The sequence below is a fragment of the Mustela putorius genome, unplaced genomic scaffold (genome assembly GCF_011764305.1).
Source record: "Mustela putorius furo isolate JIRA1106 unplaced genomic scaffold, ASM1176430v1.1 tig00000145_pilon_pilon_pilon, whole genome shotgun sequence".
In the NCBI taxonomy this organism is placed as follows: domain Eukaryota; kingdom Metazoa; phylum Chordata; class Mammalia; order Carnivora; family Mustelidae; genus Mustela; species Mustela putorius.
The window spans coordinates 25579411-25602101 of record NW_025421294.1 but is presented as its reverse complement, the minus strand read 5'-3'; the positions used below and the strand labels follow the sequence as shown (position 1 = coordinate 25602101).

At 50.8% G+C, this 22691-nt stretch overlaps 1 protein-coding gene across 4 annotated transcripts in view; it reads right to left on the bottom strand.

The window, feature by feature from the left end:
- LOC101692673 (core histone macro-H2A.1) overlaps positions 1–22131 on the bottom strand; it is a 74450-nt gene extending 52319 nt beyond the window's left edge. For 2 of the 4 annotated variants that reach the window (XM_045075478.1, XM_045075482.1), the window contains exons 1-2: positions 21913–22130; positions 12594–12799 (exon numbers count right to left, since the gene is read on the bottom strand). In XM_045075478.1, the coding sequence (XP_044931413.1) occupies positions 12594–12765 (172 nt within the window). In that variant the 5' untranslated portion in view covers positions 12766–12799; positions 21913–22130. Of the gene's footprint in view, positions 1–12593; positions 12800–21912 lie in introns of all 4 variants that reach the window. The other 2 variants (XM_045075480.1, XM_045075479.1) reach the window with 2 other exon arrangements.
- Positions 22132–22691: the final 560 nt, after the last annotated feature.

Below are 22691 nucleotides of genomic sequence, written 5' to 3'. Positions count from 1 at the left end.
GTAGGCGGGACGAGCAGCCCAGCAAATGGCAAATCCCAGGCCCAGTTATCTTCTTGGCAACCAGCATGGGAGGGGGTAGTGGGGAGAGGCATACAGGGAGACTGGGGGTGGGGAGGCTGACTGTGGTTACTACCCTTTGGGTCTGTCTTCTTGCTACAGTGTATTTATAGCTCTGAGGAGTGACTTTGTGCTTTCACCATGTTTTATTCTGGGTTGACTAGACCTAGAGAAGCCTTCAGGCAAGCAAAGAAAGCAAGAGAACTATAAATATGTTCTATTAGTTGGTATCTTTCTGTTCAAATATCAGCAAGAGAGAAGACGCCTGTAGAATTCTTATCACTTCCTTCTCCTCTCAGTAGGTGAGAGGTGCTTTAAAACCATTCTTGCAAGCCATCCACAGAGAGACCCTGGGGTGCGGCTAGCACCCCTCCTGGGATGTTGCTATTTAAATCAGGTGGCTGGCTCCTGGCTTCCTCTCCTTTTCAAGGTACAGCTGAAACATCCTCAGTGGCTTTCGCATCAGAGGTGACAGATCAGTCCTTGATAAAGTTCCCATGCCTTCCCATTTGCCACATACGTGGCCTGCCCACACGTGCCCTGCCACTTCCCTCTTCTCCACCTGGTCCGGCTGTGCCCTGGTGTCATTAGCACAACCCGAATCCGGCTTCATTTACAAATCCAGGGGGCAGGTTTGGCTCCCATCTCATCAACATCTGGCAGCATCTGCCATTACCAACATTCTGTCCTCCTGAAATTCATCATCCTTTAACTGAGCTTCTGATCCTTCAAGCGAAAAACTACTTACGAAGCAGCTGCACAACGTGAGCCTTTGTGCTAGTAGCTGAGCTCATGGTGTTGAGGGAGAAGAGGGGAAGGCACGTTCCCAGCCCTGGGGTCGGGAGTATGGCCTCCGATAGGTCTGACCCACCACAGACCCTCACTACAGATCTGTTGAAATGAACACTGATCCCTTCGACCCTCAGCAGCCCACATGGCACCTTGCACCTGGCCAGAGCCTGGTACCTCTTTCACACATAGGTCATTGCAAATGGATCGCTAAAGGAGTACACTAGGCCCTGCAGCATTCAGATCATGATTCTGGGTGGAAGTGTGGGCACGCTCTCCAAGGCACTGGCCTGGTTTCATGTATTAGAGCCGATGCTCAGGCTCCATGGCAGGCAGTGTGAACTATAAAGCAGTCATCCTAGGGGACGGCAGCCCCAAGAGGGCCCAGGGTCCAGGCAAGCTTCCGCTCACAGTCTCAAGTCAGGTCTCAGGGTTGGCAGAGAGGCCTGGGGGTTCTGGGGAGATGTTCGAGGCAGAGCAGCAATCCCCAGATCCTCCCAACCAAGATTTGGGCTCAAATATAAATGTCAGTCACTGAGATCACATGTACCCATTAACCTGATTCATTAATCCTTGGCATTTCATTTTTAAGATTTATTTTGAAATGAAAAGGGAGAAGAAAAGTATCTTCAGAAAGATACAGAACACACATAAGAAATTAATGCTGTCTCCTGGGAGGAGAATTAGGTAAGGAAAAAGAGCAGAAAGGGAAATGAAGGTCTTACTGTGTGTCCTGTGGGGAGGTTTTACCGTTGGTATACATCACTTACTAAAGAAAACAAAGACAATGAAAGACCCACCAAATATGAGAAACATAAAGTATGTAACTAGACAGACCAATCAAACAGAAAATAAAGCCCAGAAATAGCCCTAAATATATCTAGAAATTTCATGTGTGGTGAAGGTAGCATCTCAGATCACCAGGGAAAAGATGGGATATTGAATTGATTGTGTTGAGATAACCGGGTAACCATCTGGAACAAAAGGAAGTCAATCCCTAACTCATACAATGTATCAGGATTAATTTCAAATGGATCAAAATAAAAATGTAAAAAATTTAAACCATAAAAAGACTAAGGAAGAGCATGAAGAAGTTCCTTTGTAACCCTGGAGAGAAGGAGACTTTCTGAACAATGATTCAAAATCTGGCAGAAATAGATGATAAGAGACTGCCACTATTAGGATTATTCAGATAAACCTGGTAATTCCACAATGTATAGGGATATAAAATCATCAGGTTGTACACCTTAAATATATACAATTACAGGTGTCATTTATTCCTTAATAAAACTGAAAAAACCCAAATTATTCAAGTAGATGTTATTACGTATAATAGAATTAAAGAAAAGTTTGAAAATGAAGAGAAAACAAATTATCAAGAACAACCAAGCAGATTAAAAAAAAAATCCCAACAGGACTTCTAGAAATAAAAGTTTCAAAGCTGAAATTAAAAATTCATTGGGGGACCCAAGTGGCTCAGTTGGTTAAGTGTCCGATTCTTGATTTTGGCTCAGGTCATGATCCCAGGGTCGGGAGATTGAGCACCAAGTTGGGCTCTGTGCTGGGTGTAGAGCCTGCTTAATATTTTCTCTCCCTCTCTTTCTGCCCCTCCCTGCTACAACTCAGGGGCCTGCACAGCATTCTCTCTCAAAATAATAATCATCATCATCATCAGTGACTGAATTAAATAGTATATAAGATATAGCTGAAGAGAGAATTAGTAAATGGGGAGATAGTCCTAGAAGACAGAGCAGAAATAATTATCTACAGATAAGTTCTGCAAGACAGAAATGAAAATTATTACTGAGATGAAGAGATAGGGAAAAAAGAATGAGACACTAATGTGTTTGGCTTGTGTTTTATAAGTAGAAAGAGCCTAGAATAGAGATATTGAAGAAATAGCAGCTAAAAACTTCATGGATGTGGTAGAAGCATGTTCACGGACGCCTGGGTGGCTCAGTCTTCTGAGCATCTGCCTTCCGTTCAGCATCTGCCTTTGATCTCGGGGCCAGCATTGCCTTCCCTGCTCAGCAGGGAGTCTGCTTCTCCCCCTCCTTCTGCCTGTCCCCTGCTTCTACCCTCTCTCTCAAATAAATACAAGAAATCTTAAAAAAATAATAATAATAAAAGGAGCATGTTCAAAACCACAGCCTGAGAAAAATTATCACAAAAGGACTCACAAAATGGAATTCTGAACGATGTACTTCAATCACAAATAAAGTGATCCCAGACGGAAGACCTGAGAAGAAAGAGGCACACTCAGTTTGGGGCATACCTTTTCCCTGCCTGAATCCAGAAACAAGTTTGGTTTTGCTATGGGCTTTTCCACTGGCCCCAGCGAAAACAGAATCCTTGCTAGGGAACTTGTCTCTGCATCTATAGACCCAGTGGCAAAAATGAAAGTAATATGTGACCCTTCATGGGGAAATAGTGAAGCAAGAAGGAGCCTCCCTGACCACTGGGCATTTCCAGGCAATGCAGCGCATCTTCAAGGAAACAGAGAGGAACAGCTGCACACCCACATGCAAAGACTAGACACAGACCTCACATCCTTAGCAAAAATTAACTCAAAATGGATCACAGACCTGAATGTAAAACACTAAACTATAAAACTCCTAGAAGATAACATAGGGGAAAATCTGCACGACCTCGGGTTTGGCGACGAGGTTTTAGATACAACGCCAAAGGAGCAAAACACAAAAAAAGAAATGATACGCTAGCCTTCATTACAATCACAGACTTCAGCTCCGTGAAAGACGCTGTTAGAAAGATAAGACTGGGGCGCCTGGGTGGCTCAGTGGATTAAGCCGCTGCCTTCGGCTCAGGTCATGATCTCAAGATCCTGGGATCGAGTCCCACATCGGGCTCTCTGCTCGGTGGGGAGCCTGCTTCCCTTCCTCTCTCTCTGTCTACTTGTGATCTCTTTCTGTCAAATCAATCAATCAATCAATCAATCAATCTTTTAAAAAAAATAAGACCAGTCACAGACTGGGATTGCAAAAGATTGCAAAAGAAAGAAAATGATTGCAAAAGAAAGCGCAATGAGGCCTTTCCTTTCTCTGAGCCCAGTGCCAGAGTCCATGCCCCGGCTCTGAGAAAGCAGGGGAAGCAGGGCCGCTGTTCCACGAACAGGTCACGCTGACACTGTCGTGGACCCCCTCAGGGACTCCTCAGAAGGACTGGGTGGTGGACAGATAAGAACTCCATGTTTGTGCTCTGTGGCAGGTGCACAAGCTTCTGGGATCCCTGTGCTGTCCTGCCGCCCTCCACATCTGCGGCAGGGGTAGCAAAACTCTGGGAATGCCACCCCTCCCCTCGGAGGTTTCTGAGCTCTCTCCTCCAGCCTGAGACCTGTCCCACCTAGCCATCGGACACCACGTGATGAAGGAAGTATCAAAGGTGTGTTGTGATAAACCGCTTCTCCGAGCACTCCTCCTATGTTTCCCACCATGGAATCATCTCCTCCCCTGGGAGGCAGAGGGAGGACTGCCCGTGCAGCATCTCCTGAATTACCTCGCAATTTGCTTTGTGAGATCAATGGTGATGATTTTCTGTGACTGGCTATCAGTGAAGCTCATCAGTAGCGGATATTAATAAAAACAAATAATTGGGCTAAAATCTAACTCCCTTTCCTGCATGTATGCATGAAAGGCATCCAGTACCGCAGCTATCTCTGGACAGTGGAATTATGAATGAGTTTCAACTTCTTACATTTTTAAACACAAGTTGCTCCTATAACCCGTAATGGGAATAGGCATTTAAGCACTGTCTGCATGCACTGGGTACATAGCACATTAGTTTCAACTTCGGTGTTTCCCACTTTTTCTAGCTGCAGCCCTCTGGCTCATTAAAATCCCCAGTCCTCCCTTGCGTGTGTGCACACATGTGCACGGGTGTGTGTGTGTGTGTGTGTGTGTGTGTGTGTGGTTTGTTCAGGGCTATGAAGCTAGTAAAGCGCTTTGCAGAACAGGGAGCACTGTGGGGGGCTGAGAGCCCCAGAGCAGCAGGAACGCCCAAGAAGGTGCTCATGAGAGCTAGCTGGGCCCTGGCCTGAAGTGAGTCTAAGGTAGAGGTGGTCCGGCTAACACACCAGAGACTCATGAGGAACTCAGGGGGCATCGAGGCATCAGGAGTCAGTCTGGCTGTCCTCCTCTTCCTGCCCTATTTTTAGCTGCATGAGTACAGGACACACTTGGGTGTCCTGGATAGGAAAGTGCTAGGCAGTCCAGGTAAGTGACAGAGCCAAGTGCAGGTTCTGCCTACCTCAATGTGCCAAGCCTGTCAGGTCCTTTCCCAGGCCAGAAACACTGAATGTGATGGATGTTTGCTGAAACGAGTATGTGTATCAGGGCGTGCTGTGGACAGGGAGGGCTCCCCCTCCTGCACTTGGAGGACACAAGGTGGGGCCGGAATGCAGCCCAACCCCTAATACCAAAGGGATATGCAACACCTGACCCACTTACGGATCAGAAATCAAGCAAGCTGAAACCTGGGCAGAAGATAATCATTTCATCAGCCAAGTCAGACAGCAAGGTATATTTTTAAGAGCCATCCCTCTTCCTTGGGTTTTTGCCGTAGGACGCAGTCAGGTACAAGGGCGGGACCCCATTTAGTCTGCAAAGTAGCTGTAAGGTCACCCAGGGGACCCTGCTTATTCCCCAGGTCAAGGGCTGGCCCTGTGAATATCACCACAGCAGCTTCCCATGACAGCATCTGCCAGAAGAAGGTGCCAGGGGCTGACTGGACAAAGGGGAGGCTCTGGTCCCTGACAAGACAGGAGAGGGATGACCAGGTCTAAAACATGGACTCTGGGGGGACAGGGCTTGGGAAAATGAAAGGAGTAAGGGATTAAGAATACAAAAATCTGGGGTGCCTGGGTGGCTCACTTTGTTAAGGGACTGACTCTTGGTTTCAGCTCAGGTCATGATCTCAGGGTCATGAGATTGAGTCCTGCATCAGGTTCTGTGCTTAGGGCACAGTCTGCTTGGGACTCTTTCTCCCTCTGCCCCTCCCCATGGACCCCCGACTCTGTCTCCCTTTCTCTCTCTCTCTCTCTCAAAAAAATAGATCTTTAAAGAGAGAGAGAGAGAAGAAAAGAATATAGAAATCCAGAGGTCTTCATCATTTTGTAGGTTAGATCCAAAGAAGACAGAAAAAAAAAAAAATTCTAGCCACAGCCTTATATAGAAATGCAATCCTGCTTTGTAGCAGGATTTCGTAGCAGGATCCTTATGTAGAAATGCAATCCAAAGCCCTGCTTTGGCTGGTTCATGCTCCCCATGGGTTTTTAAACTGGATTTAAACTGGGTTTTTAAACGGAACACAATTTAGGAACCCACATCAGTGGCTATCTTGGGAAGATCCATACTTATCACAAGGTATCCACATTCAGTCTCGAGAGCTTTCCATCCTCCTTAATATTGAGAAACCCTCTGAGAGTAGACTGGATTTTTGTGGCAAGCCTGAGTACTAGGAGGGAAGCTAAAGCACAAGGTTTGTAATCAGGCTATGGGATAGGGCTCCTGCACCAAAGAAAGAAAGATAAAGGGAAAGGAAAGGGAAAAAAAGAAGAAAGAAGGAAGAATAAAAATAAAAAGATGTCACTGCCTATCTTTTTGGATCTGATAAACAGGAGCCAGGCCTGTTCTCTCAGGGGTTGGTTGGGTAAAATGGCTCCAAAGGTGCTTCCCTTCTAGGGAGTCAGTTCCTTGGGCCAGACTTTTGGGGGTACATCACTGTCTGGCACAGGGCCTGGGGTCTAGCAAACTGTCACCAAGTTAATATCTGAGCAATTCAGCTTAGTGAAATATATGCTACGGGCTTCCCAAGACACCACCTTACCTAGCGAACGCTGATGCACTGCTGCTGGTGCATCGGGCCCCTCTGAGCCAAGCATTGCACCCCAACGGAACAAACCAAAGCCTGCTCTTGGGGAGGCTTTCGCTTTTGTTTCTTCACTTAGCCTGCCACACGGTGCTGCTGTCATGGGGGTAAGCCATACCAGGGTCCCCCACACTGCACCATGCAGGGTGTTGTAAGGTATCCCTTGAGATACTTCTGTGACAAAAGTTTGGGAACGAATGTGGATGACAGTTCTTTCCCATGGAGATTCACAGGGACACCCACATGGTAAAGGCTCTGAAAAGTCCTGCAGTAAACACAGCTGCTTCTTGGTGGTTTCCAAACTAAAACAAATTCCTTCACTGAGAAACTCCTCTGAGGTTATTCATATAGCCATCTCAGAGGAGGAGATGTGAATCAAGCCGTCTTCCTATCTCGGCCATGGAGCTGTGTTTTTTGGTAGAATACCTCTTAAATTTCATCACTTAGGTTCTGCTACACACAGCTGGAGCAATGCTGACCCACAGCGCCTTGACCCATGATTTAAGACCAACAAATCAGGGATGCTTGGGTGGCTCAGTTGGTTAGGCATCCGATTCTTGGTTTTGGCTCAGGTCATGATCTCAGGGTTGGGATATTGAGCCCCATGTCAGGCTCCATGCCGAGGGTGGAGTCCCCTTGTGATTCTTTCTTCCTCCCTCTCCCTCCCTATCTGCTCCTCAGCCCCTCCTTGTGCTCTCTCTCTAAAATAAATAAATAAATGAAATCTGAGGGGGAATAAAAGAGCAACAAATCACAGGGTGCTTGCTCTCTGATCTTCCATGCACTTTTCAGTTACCACACCTTCCCCTACCCCCAACAGTAGGACTCAAGCACCTTTTACACTTCTCCCTTTTTCTGCCCTGTTCCTTTATTGGTCTCTGGGATGATGTGTCCCAAAATCACTGGATATCTCACTGGGGCAAAAGCCATGCCACAAGTTGCTCATTTCACATCTCACATCTATACCTTCCAGCAGTGCTATGCTGGGCACAGGGGAGAGATTCCAGAGGCTTTCAGAACTGATCCAAGTCAATTTCCCTATTCCCTTAAATGTTATCATTTAAATGTCATGGAAGGGACAAGCACCACAGTACCATGGGGTAGAGGTGATGGTTGGACAAGGGCTTCCCCAATGGTCAGTGTCACATTTCTTGGGAAGAACTCTGGAGAGCCCAGCAGGGAAGTAGAGCCAGGCACCCACGGATCTGGGGAAGGAGCTGTCTGGTGGCTGTTCTAGAGGTTGCCTTTGCCTTTTAAGTACGACAGATGATTGGGCTCTGGACTCAAGAGGAGAAACAGAGGCCAGCTTCACATTTCAGAGCAAGATGCAAGGCTACAACCTCCTCCCACACCCACTCCAGCCTGGAGCAGGCCATAAGGAGGAAAATTGGGTCACTTACCCAAGAAAACATGCTCTGCATGGTTGGGGGGTGTCACTGGGCTCTGATGGCTCCCAGGCTGAAGGTCCACTCTTGGCTCAGACATTCTGAATGCCAGTGGGCCTCTGCTCTGGCATGCCCAGCTCCTGGCTAACTAAAAAATCCTTCAGGTAGATGTCCATGCATGTGCCAGGTGCCCAGGATGGAAGGGGCCTCCAACATCAGACAGATGAGTTTGCTAACAGGACATCTTGGTGTTGAGGCTGGCACAGGCTTTAGGGGGAGGACTTAAGTGCTGCTTGAAACAAATGAGAGAGAGCAGGACTGAGGCCTCCAAGGCATCCTCTGCAGGTGCCGGTGAGGCTCAGTGGGCTCTCAGCAGCTGAAGGACCACATGCATGAGTGGGCAGTGACAGCCCCATCACCATCATAAAGGAAGGTACGTCAACTGCCAGAGTTGGAGTATTAAGGACTTCCTCTCTCTGCCTTAACCCCAATGCTAAGGGTCAGATGTGGGCCCTTACACTGTGTGTGGGGGGGGATGAGCCCTTCCCCTGCGTCCCCTCACTACAGCATCTAGGACAGTCCCCGCTAGCCCCAGGGTACAGATAATCAAACCACAGCCCAGAAATGTGAGCAACCGGCCTGAAATTGTGGACACCTAGGTCCACATCTTAACCATCCAGCTCTACTGCTTCTATGTGACATCCACTGAACATTGTGGTGTCCCATCTGGTCCCCAGGGCTGGATACCAGGGAGACATCAGCTCCCTGGTCTGCAACCACCTAGTCTCAGCAGGACCCTGGTAGGTCAGCTGTCCTATTAGCAACCTCATCCAGACCCCTCATCTCTCCACTGGGGCCTGATGAATGCTGGAGGCCTGGCCCAGCCATGCCGAAGGGCATCAGCCATGCACTTCCCTTGCTAGGCCTGCAGCTCTGTGCACTACCTAGAAGAGTCTGGGCCACACAGAGAACACAGCCCCTCTAGAGGGCCCTTTGGGTGACAGCTAGACCAGCAGAGGGGCTTTGGTTAATAAGCCTCCTCCATCTAACACAAACCCACAGCACTGCCTTCTTCTTGCCTGTACCTGTCTATGGACAAAAAGCTCTGTCGGGGGAAGAAGCTCCAGCTTCAATACTAGGGCCAGAGACACATTCAGCAAGTTCCTGCTGATTGGCTGGGACTTAGCTCACACGCCTCATGCTGGAGCACCACGTCTGGGCCATACCCTGGTCAAGGCCCTGAGCTGCTCGAGGGCTGGCACATGGGCTCCTCCCTCATCCTCGATCTTCCCTGAGCTCTGGGTTGAGGCTGGCACCCAGTAGGCACCTGGAGCACAGGTGAGTGGGTGGCACAGCCCCACTGCCAGCTCTCATGGGGCTGATGGGCCCCACCTCCTTCTCCAGGTGTCTGCTGAGAGCTCCTCGTCCCAGAAGCCTTCCTGAGCCAGTTCCCCAGGTGCCTGAGCCCTGCTTTGGCTGGCTCATGCTCTCCATGGCGTCTATCCCAGGTGATAACCATCTGGGCTGCTTGGTTCTTTCTTCAGCTTTGACCATGAGCGGCACAGAACAGAGACAATTTCTGCTGCAGTCACTCCTGTGTTCTCACACAGAGCCTAGCATGGGGCCTGATACACGGAAGGTGCTCAACAGGTTGTAGAATGAATGAGATAGTGTCTGGAGGGAAGCAAAATAAAAAAGCAGAGCATCTGCTTTCCCATCCCACTCATGGAACAAAACCAAAGTTCTGAGGGGGCAAACAATCAGGACTTCCAATATGCACATGCTGTCACATCGCAGGCCAAGGTGCTCAGCACCAGTCTGTCAGTGCAGGCATGCAGTGCTTTTCCGAGGCCTGGAACAGTGTTTTCATTGGATGTGGCCCCAGAGCTCAGCTACTACTCCATCTGGCAACAGGGCACAAGTGACCACTACAAGACTAAGCACAGCACTAATATCTCAGGAGGTCTCCCGAAGTGTTTGTCATGTGGGCCAGGCACCACGGTGGGACAGGCATAGGGCAATGGTCAAGCCAGTGACTCAGCACTGTATACAGCCAGAAAAAAAAAATGGCTCAGATTCAGTGAACTAGCCAGAAGGACTTGGTAAAATGTAAAAATATATATTATTCTTAATATACAGGGGTTAACATGGCTGACACCTGAGTAAAACTTGCCTTGAGTTACTGTCCAGTGCTAGTGATGGGCATCCCTGGCCATTCCCACACCCCTCTGTGACCACTGCCACATACCCATGAGAGCTGGGGAGAGGCACAGCGGGTGTGGGTGCAAACAGAAGCAAAGGGCCCACTGACCTCAAAGTCAGGAGCACTGTGCTCGGCTCCAGAGCCGGCCAGCCACAGATGAGGAAGACATCCAGACTTTCTGTGCAGCACAAACAGTACTGCCTCGGATATGTTGGAGCGATGGTAACCCCTCACCCCTGCCCCACACCCTGCCAACTAAAAAACAGAAGCTTGAAGGAAGAAATGAAACTGATCTGATACTTGACTTAATGACAGCATCTGTGGACATCGCAGTGACAGGGACATCATGGCCTTCGGGACCCAGGAACCACCGCCTGACTGGGTATGCCAAGCACGTCAGCTTTCCCATCATACTCAAACAAAGCCCTCTGGCTGTCACAGCAGTCTGGAGTTGGAGCACGGGCTGTTGTCAACATCTGAGTTGTAAGGAAACCGGGGTCTAGAGAGGTTAAGTGAATCACTCTCGGTCACACAGCATGTAAACTGACAAGCCAGAACGAAACAATGTCCTCTGCCTCCTATCTAGTAACTTCTCCCCTGACTGCCAACATTCCACATGGCTTTTCTGGGCATGTTGCAAGCTCTGGGCCTCTGGTTCCTCATGTCTAGAATGCGAAGAACCACACCTAGCTCATGCGACCAAGCATGCTGCCTCTGAGAGTCTGAGAAGCAGAGGGTTAAATGTCCCAGAAGTGCAGACGCCTCCCAACTATAACCCACCAGTGATTTCTCATGCCTTGGTGCTTTGAGAAGAACACAACAACTTCATGACCATGTTTTTAGGGAGGAACCCTTGGTGTCGCCTCACTGAGAGATGGGAGAATCAAGAAGTGATCCAGCGTTCCTGCTGCGTGTTATCACTTTGGAAGGGGCACCATGTCTTGCTAAGTCCCCTTGTCTGGCTGTGGGAGAGGTGGCTGCAAGATCGCAGGTGCCCTTCCTGACACACATCCCGAGGAGCATGGAGCACTAAGCAGTAAAAGCGTTACAATGACCCAGCAGGATCTGGGTCCCTTCTCAGCTCCTTACTTGCTCTATGAGGCCCCAGGCAAGCTCTTTTACGCTCTGAGGCTGGTTTTCGAGTCACTACAGATGGGGGTGATATCCCTCCTCAGCTGATTTCCCGCAGTGGCCATGGAGCCACCAGTGAGACCAATAAAGTTATTTTCGGTAAAAGGACCACCTCTGACCCCTGATAGAGATAGCTGATTTTGAGACTGGGGCTGGGGAAATTCAGGGTGAGACTAGAACATCTCGTTGTGGGGGAAAGCAAGAAAATGTGTAAGAATGGAAGAGGCAGCAGAAATGGCCTGAATGTCAAATGTGAGACTGTGAGACAATGAGACAAGAGACAAGACACCCATCCTGGGAGATAATGTGTAGAGTGTAACCCAATAAAGATGTCCATGAAGCAACGCTGTGAGTCCAAAGAAAAGAAAGAGGGAAAGGCAGAAGGAAAATAAGTTCTTTACAGAAGAATGCCAACTAATACAAGCAGAAGAAATGACAGAAACAGAAACAACATTATTTCATAACCACTACAGCAATAACCGATTCAGGTAAGAACATCCAGGAATGCCAAAGCCATTGGGGGAAGACCGTGATTCAGGCTGTGCAGAAATCCTTAACCATAGGACCCCAGTGAATCACCAACAGCAGGACAAACTCAGGTGCCTCCTGACACAATACTAGACATGGACACAAGAGCTCTTAGGCCATCCCCCCGTCAAAAGTGCTCAACCCAAATGCAAGCATGAAACCAACCCAGACTGATGGATATTCTGCAACACAACTGGCTGCACTCTTCAAAAAACATCCATATCATGGAAAATTTAAAGGAAAAAAAAAAAAAAGTAAGGAATTGTTTCAACTTAAATAAGTCTAAAGAAACCTGACAACTAAAAGAAATGTAGGATCCTGAAATGGATCTTGGATAGGGAAAGAAAACAACAACAAAAAAAATCACACACACAAAAAAACTACAAAGACCAATGTTGGGAGATTAAAGAAATTTCCAAATGGACGGCTAACGGCAGAATGTAAACAACTGGGGCATCTGGGTGGAAAGGTCCATTGTACTACTCCTGTAGCTTCTCTGCAGGTTTGAAAAGTCTCAAGAGAAAAGGAGCCCCATGGTCGGCTCAATTCCTACAGGGTGTCCGGACCGCCACGACGCAAATCCAGGGGTGCCCCTAGGGGGACTCAGGTGTACTCACCCGTCAGGTACTCCAGGACAGCGGCCATGTACACGGGCGCCCCCACTCCGATCCGGTACTTGGGGTGGCCTTTCTTGATGTACCTCAGCATCCGCCCCACCGGGAAGATGACTCCTGCCTTGGCGGACCTGGAGGTTTTGGTAGACTTCTTCTTCCCACCCCGGCTCGACATGGTGGCAGCCCTGGAGGTGGATCAGTAAAGCACACTGTGGAGGCAAGAGGCACAGACGTCAGGACCATGGGAACGGTGTCTGCCCCCCGGCCCAGGCTCCCCGGCCCCTAGGGGACGGGCTACTGCCTGCAGCCACCGAGCCCCCACCGAGCCCAACTGGGGCCCTCTGCTGGAGCACCTCACCCCTGAAAAGAGAACAGCAATGCTTTTCACCTTTAATACCGTAACATCCATTTCAGCGGCCATTTCCGCTCCAACACTACTCTGACAATGAGTGCTCTTAAGTACCTTGCCTTTATGCCCCATGATGTAAAAGGCAATGGGATTTCTTAGCGATGTCTACACACTTGTTCAATAATTGCATTTTTCATATCCTTGAGACCAAGATGGACACACGCGGAAGCCTTCGTGAAGGAAAACTATGACACCCGCCCCCAGCAATGATGGAAAGCCTGCTACCTAGGTTGTCTGATGAAAGCAGCATCTCTACCTCATGATCCTTTCTCCGTGGGGCCAAGAACAGCTCACCAGAGTTCAGCAGGATGCTGGGCTGTAATCACAGGCCCTCAGAACACTTCCAGTCTGCTAGCTGGGCCTGTCCTTAGAGAAGACGGAGAAGTGCTTATCTTTCCTTGCTCCTCCTCCCCATCTCCATCCAAAATGCCACTCGAGTCCAGAGGATACTCTGTCTCCATCAACTCTCAGAAGGCCTCTCCTGTCCACCCGACTGTGACTGAATCCAGGCCATCACGAACATCTCCTGAAGAGGTCTCTCCACAGCGGGCCATACTCTCCAATCACCCTGCCCTCCGGGCTGGTACAGAAACACCTGAATGGTTAAGGGCTCTGATCTGAAAGACTTCTCTGGCTGCCACATTCCTGAGGAAGAATCAACACCCTTGGCCCGTCATGGAAATGTCCTAGAAATCAAGGCCTGGCACATCCATCGGCTTCACCCTATACCTCTGGTGCTCCAAACTTGGGCACAGGGGGAGTCATACACAGCTCCCCACAAATGCCCTCCCCTGCAGGGGCCCTGCCCTTTGGCCAGGACTGCCACTATCCCTCTCACTTGAGTTCTGCCAACCCTTCCCCAAGTGCTCAGATCCAGCCGCTCCATCCCTGGGCTGCCTTGCACACGACAACACGATGATGTGGCTATGCCCCCATTTCTCCCATCAGAAGGTAGGCTCTCAGAGGGCAGCCCCTGGCTGCACTCCTAGCAGAGCATCAGTAAGGTCTACCCGTGTGCTAAGAGGATTCAAGGTCTCAAATGTTCAATGACAGCATTCAAGTCATTCATGCACTCGCTTCAAGAACTGTGCTGGGGAATGGAGACAGCAAGGCACAAGGCAGGTGGGATCTTCTCTGCTCTCCTGGAGCTCATGGGGCAGAGAGAGATGCAATAACCCTACAGTTATTTAAGTGATAACCATGAAAGGCAGCGAGGGTGCTGGGAGAGGGGTTGTGAAGAGGCCTCAGCCTATCCTTAGGTACCAGGCAAGCATTTCCCAGAGGACATCTATGTTCAACTGAACATTTGTTCACTGAATTTGTTCACAAATGGGCAGGACTCTCTACTGGTAAACTGAGGTCAGGCTGTGGGCTATGTAGGTCACTCCAGCTCCAACAGGCCATGCCACAACACCAGCAGAGGCCACAGAGTTAGGAGTCCTTGTTACTGATGCCCAACCCTATATTTGGAACACACTGTGGTCCATATAACATCAGGGTGACGAATAAGGTCATCTCAAGACTTCTGCCTGACACAGATAGCCAAAACAGCAGACAGCAGATTCTTGGGCACTCTAACGGGGCAGTGGAGGTGGTGGCTGGACAATTCTGATGAGAACCTTACATTTCTCATCAAGGGGCACCGAGTCTTAACTGATCACTGCGAGCTAAAGAGAACCCCAGAGGGGCCTGAGTTTCTCTGAAAAATTTAAATGGCCCCATTTCTTCTTGCAATGGGCTCCATTTTGAAAGAGTCCCTGCAAACAGGTGTCCATGCGGACTCTGAGCAGGAAGTAGTATACATACACACATGTGCACATGTGTGTCTGCAGGGAAAATTGTCATGGGGCTTCCCAGCAATCTTTTCCTAAAGTACAAATGTGTTTCACGGACCAACCCCACACCTCTGGACTAGGAGTTTTCAGATCTGAACATTTCCCTTCCTTTAGCAGGAGAGGCCTACGGTCAGTGATGATTAATGCAGCTCAGCCCTGTTCTTCCCAGAGCCCTGGTGTCAGCTCCCATCCCCAGGCAGAGCTGTCTGGGTATGTTTGGGGCTGCCACTGTGGCAAATAGTCAATGTCCTGTCCCAGAGAGAAGCCATTAGCATTCACGAGCCTGATGGGTCCTCGAAATGCTCCTGGTGTTTCCCTTCCACTCCAGCCTTTACATGGACATGCTGGAGCCTCCCAAGTACATACCTAGCTGTGGCCCCAGGGCTCTGTTCTGACTGCCTGTGGCAAGGACCCACTTGAAAGTCCCATGGGCACCTGGAACTCCCTCCTCTGGGTTTCTCAGCCCCAGCAGTGACCTCATTCCCAAGTCACCAAGCAGCAGTCAACCTGGGCCCTACTTCTCTGCCCATCTTCACAGTGCCCAGCCATGAGCCAAGCTCTGTTGAACCCACCTCGTAACTTCTCGGGCCTCTTCTCTTCTCTTCGGCCTCCCTGCCTTGATTCAGCTCTCTCTCCTCACCTATCATCCTCAGCTCCAGGCTCTCTCCATGGAGGCCAGAGGATGTGTGTCCCCCCTGCACGTTCCCCGTCGCCCTGAGCCGGCCACAAACAGCATCCTTCGCCTGTTTCTGAGGCACTGCTTCCTGCCGCCCTGACTTCCTGCCCTGCGATGCAGGGTCCAGAATAACTCCCCCGCCTCTGACGCCTTTTGTGCTCTTTCCGACCCACTGCGCTGGCGCTCATGCCATTCCTGTCCTCAGACCCGACCGCTGACTGGCGTCACTTGCTGCTCCCTGTTTCCAAAGCTCACCTTCTGGAATGTATCGGTGCACCTGCCTCCCCTGCCGGACTGCACTGCAAGCGACTTGGTGCCAGGTGGTTAGCTCGTCCCTAAGTCCCTGGGTCCCAGGCAGGACCTTCAACATCATGGATCCCCAAGTGTCACTCTGCTGAGAGGAGAACATCTTCACACCTAACTTTTGGTCAGGCTCCTGATAACACAGCCCCACGTCTTCATCCCCCAGGGCTGACCCTGCAGCTCCTGCTCCTCACCCCTCCCCATGTTCTTCCCGCATTTCTAACTGTAGGTCCCCAAGCTGCAGCCACAGCTCAGAGAGATTCTGGAGAAGCCATGCAGCCTCTGACATCCAGTGATACGTGCTAACTTTAAAAATATCTTTCAGAAAATCGCCTTGTAGCTGGGCAGTCTCCAGATAAATCCGCAAGTCTGCCCAGTTCATTCCACTCTTCAGGGGTCTGTGGAGACATGGGCGGCCATGGCCAGGCACCCCTATGGGGAGAGAGTGGCTGTGATGGACGTGGACATTGAGCACTAGGGTTAATGACAAATTCCAAAGTCAGACTGGCTTCATTCGGGTTGTGGCTCTGCTCCTTCCTGCCTATGTGTCCTTGGGCATGTGACATAATGTCACCCTCAGAGCTTATCTTACCATCAAGCGGGGATGAAGACAGAATGGACGCCGAGCAGTTGGTGGGAGAACAGAACAAAAACATGCATATACAGGGCCTGACAAGCACTGATGGAGTGAGTGCTCAGGACAGTCAATAAAAATAACAACAACGTGTATAATTTGAAAAGAGGCCGCCTCCTGGAAAGATGATGTGGGCTATTCATACTGGCAAGGATGGCACCAGCTGCTCTAACAAACAAGCCCCTACAGCTTGTTTCTCCCTCGTGAAAGTCCAAAGTGGGTTTCCATGATTGGCTGGTGCTACTGCACATGAGTCATAGGCCCAGACCCCTCCCATCCCTCACAGCGCAATTCTCAGGGTTACCACAGAAGGGGAAAGGGCATGGAGGATAATGCATGGAGGCCCTCAAGGGCCACGCCTGAGGGGGAAGGGGGTATACCACTACTAACCATGATTCACTGACTGGAACTTGGTCATACAGTCTCACCTAACCCCAAGAGCAGCTGAGAAATGTCCTTTAGCTATCCAGTGAGCAGAGCAAACAGCCAGCTCCATCACACAACAAACCTAGGTAAAAATTGACCATGAAACCAGGGTGTGAGCAGCCAGCCAAAGCCCGTTGGGTCCTATGTGACCAATGTCCTGCATCCAGCCTCGTCTGAGAGTTGGATGGTCCCCTGTGACAGAAAAAGTGGCTTCTAACACACTTGGCTTCTCAAGGCACTGATGTTGCTCAAAAGAGAAACAGCTCTACTATCTTGTCAAACCGACAAAACTGTGTGCTTCCTTCCTGGACTAATCATCCAGGAGGGCACCCCATTCAAGAAACTGGAAGTCCTCACCCCTAGAGAGGGCCCCCATGTGCTTTGACGATGGTTACATGGCTTCAGGCAACCTTGGCATTCATTCATCATGGCACATTATCTTAGCTGGGTCTTTTTTGACTGGAAATGAAGGTTCTGTGGTTGATCCTGAAGGGATCTCTGTGGTCTTTACCTCTGCAACCCCTCTGACTACAAGTCAATCACAATAGACGCAAACCTTGCTTGCAGAAGCCCAAAGCTTACCCAGAGTCACACAGTGGTGGAGAACGGCTGTATGGAGAAGTTAGCCAGGCTTGAGTGAGCGGCAAGTCTCTGACCACAGGCCTCCCACAAACCGAGATGGGACAGGGCATGTGATCTCTCCTCATGGCACAGGACTAGGAAGAAGGCTGGCTGTGAAACCAACCTCCTCGACCTTAGCAGTTGCTACACTGTATCATCAACGCCAGTTCCCTTGTCTGTTGTGAAGGGATACACCAGTGGGCTCTGCTTACCAGGCCCCCAACAATCTGTGATCTGGTAGGTTCTAAAATACTGGCTGGATGGTGACTGATCAGTTGGCATTTACAGTAGATGGGGTGCTCTTGACAAAGATGAGGACAGCATTTCCAAAGGTCATAGGCCACAGGACTCAGAGACATGGCAAGCGGGACATCAGTCAGGCACCTTCAGTGAGACCATTCATGGACACATACCTGGCCAGTCCCTGTGGGAACTCATATCCTCAAAATTCTGGGAGCTTGTGGAGTCACCTTAGGGATTCCCAGGAAGGGAATACCACAACTGCACCAACAGCTAAAGTGGGAGCCACGAAGGGGCCTTCCCACTCCCTGATAATTCTATGGTTCCTGCCTCCTCTCTTGCCATGAGACTAGCTCGGTAAAAGATGAAAGAGACCAGAGGGAAATACTTAGCTTCCGCGCATCTGTAAATGACTGACCTCCGCTAAGGCTACAGCATAGACAACTCTTTATCAGGGCACTTACAAAACCACTGTAACCAGCGGTTGTGAAGTCTTTTATTATCCAAGCAATGAAATTCGTGCATATTGATCCCGAATGAAATATTGACCAGAACTGCTGGGGAGCTGCTAGTCAAACGGCCCTACTTCCAGCACCCGAGGATGGAGGAATCTGAGCAATCAGTGGTTCAAGTCACTGCTGCCGAGAGGACCGCACCATCCACTCCCTGCAGCTGGATAAATGCCCACGAGTCCGCATGCATTTGTCACTTCCCATCAACTCCAATCTTGACAGCCAACCTGAGGCCCTTAATTGTGAAGCGTGGGACACTAATCCTGTTGACGGCATTCTCTTCCATTTACTCCCATCATACCAGATGATTAACAGTGTCACTGCTGTCATGTCCCCAGAGGCACAAGGATCTACTCCACAACTATCACTCACAGAGCCGGGCTTCAGAAACAGCCCTCTGATTGGCCGAGAAGAGAGACTTGCTCTGGTACACTAGCCAATCAGAAGAAACATCTCTCTCCATTCATAAAACACTACATCATCAAGTGAGCTGGATGATTAAAGGGCTTACGGTCCACCTTCAGTGAGCCAAGGGATTACAAACAAGGAGAGAAGGACAAACTGGGATAATAAATAAATCCTAAACTGCAAATTTTGTTCCAGCACATGTATCTTTCTTGTGTGTCAGGTTTTTGTAGTGGGGTTAAAAACAGAAGCCAAACACAAGTATTATTTAGGAAAGAGTTTCCAGAAGGCTAGTCTGGAATTAAAACTTCACCTAAGCCCCCAAGCTTGTGATCTGCGCTAAAGGAATTGCACTAACTTTCAATAGCAAGGCACTGTCTCCCTGCTTCAAGAGGAAACTTTCCTTCCCACCTCCTCTCCCTTTTAAAGGTTTGTGCCATATTTAAGATAGCCATTTCAATGGAAGACTATCAAAGGAAAAGTTTAATGTGAGCTTCAATAGAGAAGGACCCTGGTTGGATGTGGTTGGCATCTAGAAGCCATTCAGTATTTGCTGAATGGTTGAAGTATTCCCAGTAAGAATAAAGAACATCTAGCCACGTCTCTCTCCTGCTCAGAGCCTTTGATGGTTTCTTCTAGCTTTACCTGACTCCCTCTAGGATTCAGCCATTCTGCGCCCCTGGCAGTTCCCCCATATGACCTCTATTCTCACTGTTCTAAGACTCAACACATGGGGCTCCCCAGGCCTCAAACACTTATCCACATCTGCCTTCCTCTGCCCAGTCAATTCCTACTTGGCTTTTCTATACCCAGGAAGGGCTTGCCCCTGCTTATGTCACTGTTCTGGGGACTACCATGAGAGTTACTGTGGCCTTCTGCACCAACCTTACAACAGCCACTTGCCTATCTTCTCTTTGCATTACCTTCCCAATGATGAGGACTGGGCATCTCTTGATCATGCTCCTGACCCCAGCGCCTGACTCAGAGGTGATTCTCAGGAATTATTTATTGAAAGACATTTAGATATGAATCTGGCAGGCTTGATCCAAGCAAACAAACTATACAACTCTTCAGAACCCACTTAGGCTCTCTTGTAAGAGCTGGGATGGCCTCCAATGTGCTTCTAGAACTATAGAATGTGGGGGAGGACCCACAGGATTGGCATGGGCCTCCCAAACCCTGCTGCTTCCCAGCATATGTGCCAAGAACGGAGCTGTGAAAAACCTAACATGAACCCAAAGACACAATCCAACAAAAAGCAGAAGCTGCTGTAATTCTGATCAATAACATATATAGGTTCTTACTGTGTTTTGACAGCTTGGGGTTTGCACTTTGGTTTATTTTAATAAATCACCTTGAAATGACCAGGGACAGCATTAGCTCTGAACATATTAGAGGCAGGTCCCAGAGTGCAGAATACATGTACTCCAAGCCTCTCTATGGGAAAAGGATAAGGGGTCTCGGAGTTCTACTGTCACCAGGACCAGAAGAAATGGCAGACAAAGATGTCCCACTCCCTGCCCCTGGTCCCTTGGGTACGGACCACGCCAGTGACTTGGGGCTGTGTGTTAGAGTGTCACAAGTGGTAGTCCAGACCACTCCTCATTCTAAAGACCCTACCTCAAGTAATTTTCGCTTAAACTCTTCCCTCCTTCTTAATACCTTCATCTAGCTATCAGCATTGGTAGGCTAAAACAAAGTAACAGAATGAAGAGATTTCCTGCTCTCCTCCTAAAACTAGAGGGGGGAAGAATTTAAAGACTCAAGGGTCTTCTGGTTTGGGTTGGCTTTTTGTTTGTTTTTTTTTTTAAGAAAAAATTTAAATTTTTAAAGCAAATCTATCCCCACTGGAGAGGCTTTTGTGCAAGACTGGGATGACACTGTCCGACTCTAGTCCATTTGTACAAGGGGTCTAATTTCCAGTTGCAGGCATAAGGTGGGCATTTCAGAGTCAATAAGTGCTCTGAGGGCACCTGCAGCAGGTGGATTCCACCTAACTTACACCTAGAGTCTCCCATTCAAACTTAAAGCTCTTTGAAACTCCCCTAGTCTGCTGAGCAGGAAGCCTGGGACAAGGTACTTTGCCCCCTCTTTAACGGTAAAACCTCAAAACCACAAAGGTGGAAGAAAGAGAAGCCAGCAGGAAGGCCCCTCTAATTGTCTATTTTTATATGCTGTTTATTGGATCATTAAAATCTTACAAGGATTTCATGGTAATTGTAATTGCTGAATTCAAAGTTTGCCTTAGCTGTTTGTACAGATGTTTCTCGCTTTCAAACTGTGCAGTATTTTCCCTAACATCTTGTCTGAAAGTATCTTCCAATCTACTGACCAGATCCCTGAGCGATCCGTGGTCCCAGGAGTGGAGGCGGGGCGCGCCACTCCGCACACCTGTTGTCAGGTGACACCGTCCGCAGCATCCAGTGCTCTCACCTCCCCACCCCTCCCCACCCCCAGCGAGTCCCTACCCTCCCGGCCTTCTCCACCCTGGGAGCCTACAGCCTTCCGGAGTTACCTTTTAAAAAAACTCCCAGCCACGAAGCAAACAAAAGGCCGATCAGAAGATGAACGAGGGCAACCGGGGTGGGGGGTGGGGTGGGGGGGGAGGAGTGTTCCCGCGTTCCCTCTCCAGCCACTCCCTGGACAACCCCCTCCCGGGCCCTGCCTGGCTCTGATCCCACGAGTGTATCCCCCCAGCCGCCAACCCTCCCCTCTGCGCAGAGACCGAGCCAGACGCCTACACCGCCGCCACCTGGCTCTCGGGCCTGACTTATTGTGCAGGGGGCCGGCAACTCGCGGGCCGGCGGGGGCCTCACCAAGTACAACTCCGCGCACCGCAGCTCCCGGCCGCCCAGGCCCAGGCTGGCCGGCCAGCGCCGCGGGGCCTCCGCGGGCCTCGGGCTCAGCCCGCTCGCGCGCCCCGGGAAGGGTCGCCGGGAGAGGGGCCAGCACTGTTGCCTTCCCACAAAAGCGCCCAGGCGCGGGCAGGAGGACGCGGTTTGGAGAGAAGTTGGCTTCCGGGTTTGCTGTTTGAACAAAACCAGAGAGAATCCCGCGCGGCCCGGCAGGGCCTGGGAGGGCGCCGAGCGCGCGCGAGGCCCCGCATGGGCCACGACGCGGAGCGTGGCGACCCGAGCCCGGCGGAGCGCCGCCCGTGCGCGCCAGGCTCGGCCGCTCCCGGGTCCCCGCGGCCGGAAGAGCGGCGACCGGACCGGGCGGCGGGGACCAGGCGCGCGGCGAGGGGGCCCGCGCGGCACTTACGGGGCGGCTCGGCGGCGGCGGCGGCAGCAGCTAGGTGTCCGGCCCGTGCCCTCTCGGCCGCTCGCGCCTTTTCTTTCCGCGCTTCCTCGCTGGCCCGCCCGCCCGCCTCCTCGCTTCCCGCCCGCGCGCCGCGCGCTCGCCCCCTCCGCCCGGCTCCGCTGCCGAGTGAACTGGAACCAGTCGCCGCGGCCCCGGGATTCCCACAATGCACAGCGCGCCGCTCGTCACATCCCATGCCGCCCCGCGCGTCCGGCCACCCCTCCCGCGCCACCCGGGCGCCCCGGCCTTGACCCCGGTCCCGCGGCTGCGCGCGCCGCGGCCTCCGCGCTCTGTCGCCGGCACGTCGGCCGGTCTGTCCGCAGGCCGCCCCGAGGCCCCGCCGACAACCCGGCTGGAGACTGGACGCCGGACGCAGGGCCGAGCCCCGGGCGTGCCCTGAGCACAGTGCTGGGAAAGGCTCCGGTCCCCAGCAGAGAAGTTTCTCCCGCGCGCCTCCCAGCCTCTGTGTCTCCAGCGACACTTCCTTAGCACCTACTGTGTGCCTGAGCACGACACTGTAGCAGACTCAACCCTAGAAGCTTTCCCGTTAGCCCGGGGAAGGGGAGGCATAACTGCTGTTACCAGCCAGCAGTGTACATCGCCCGCACACCTCAGAACTTGCAGCTGTCTTTTGGTGCAAGGCCCCGCCGAGCCCTCTTTGGCTCCCTTGGGCTTCTTTACAGTGACCCCCGGAAGTTGGACCTGCTTTGTCCATGGAAGCGGTTAACTACTTTGAGTCA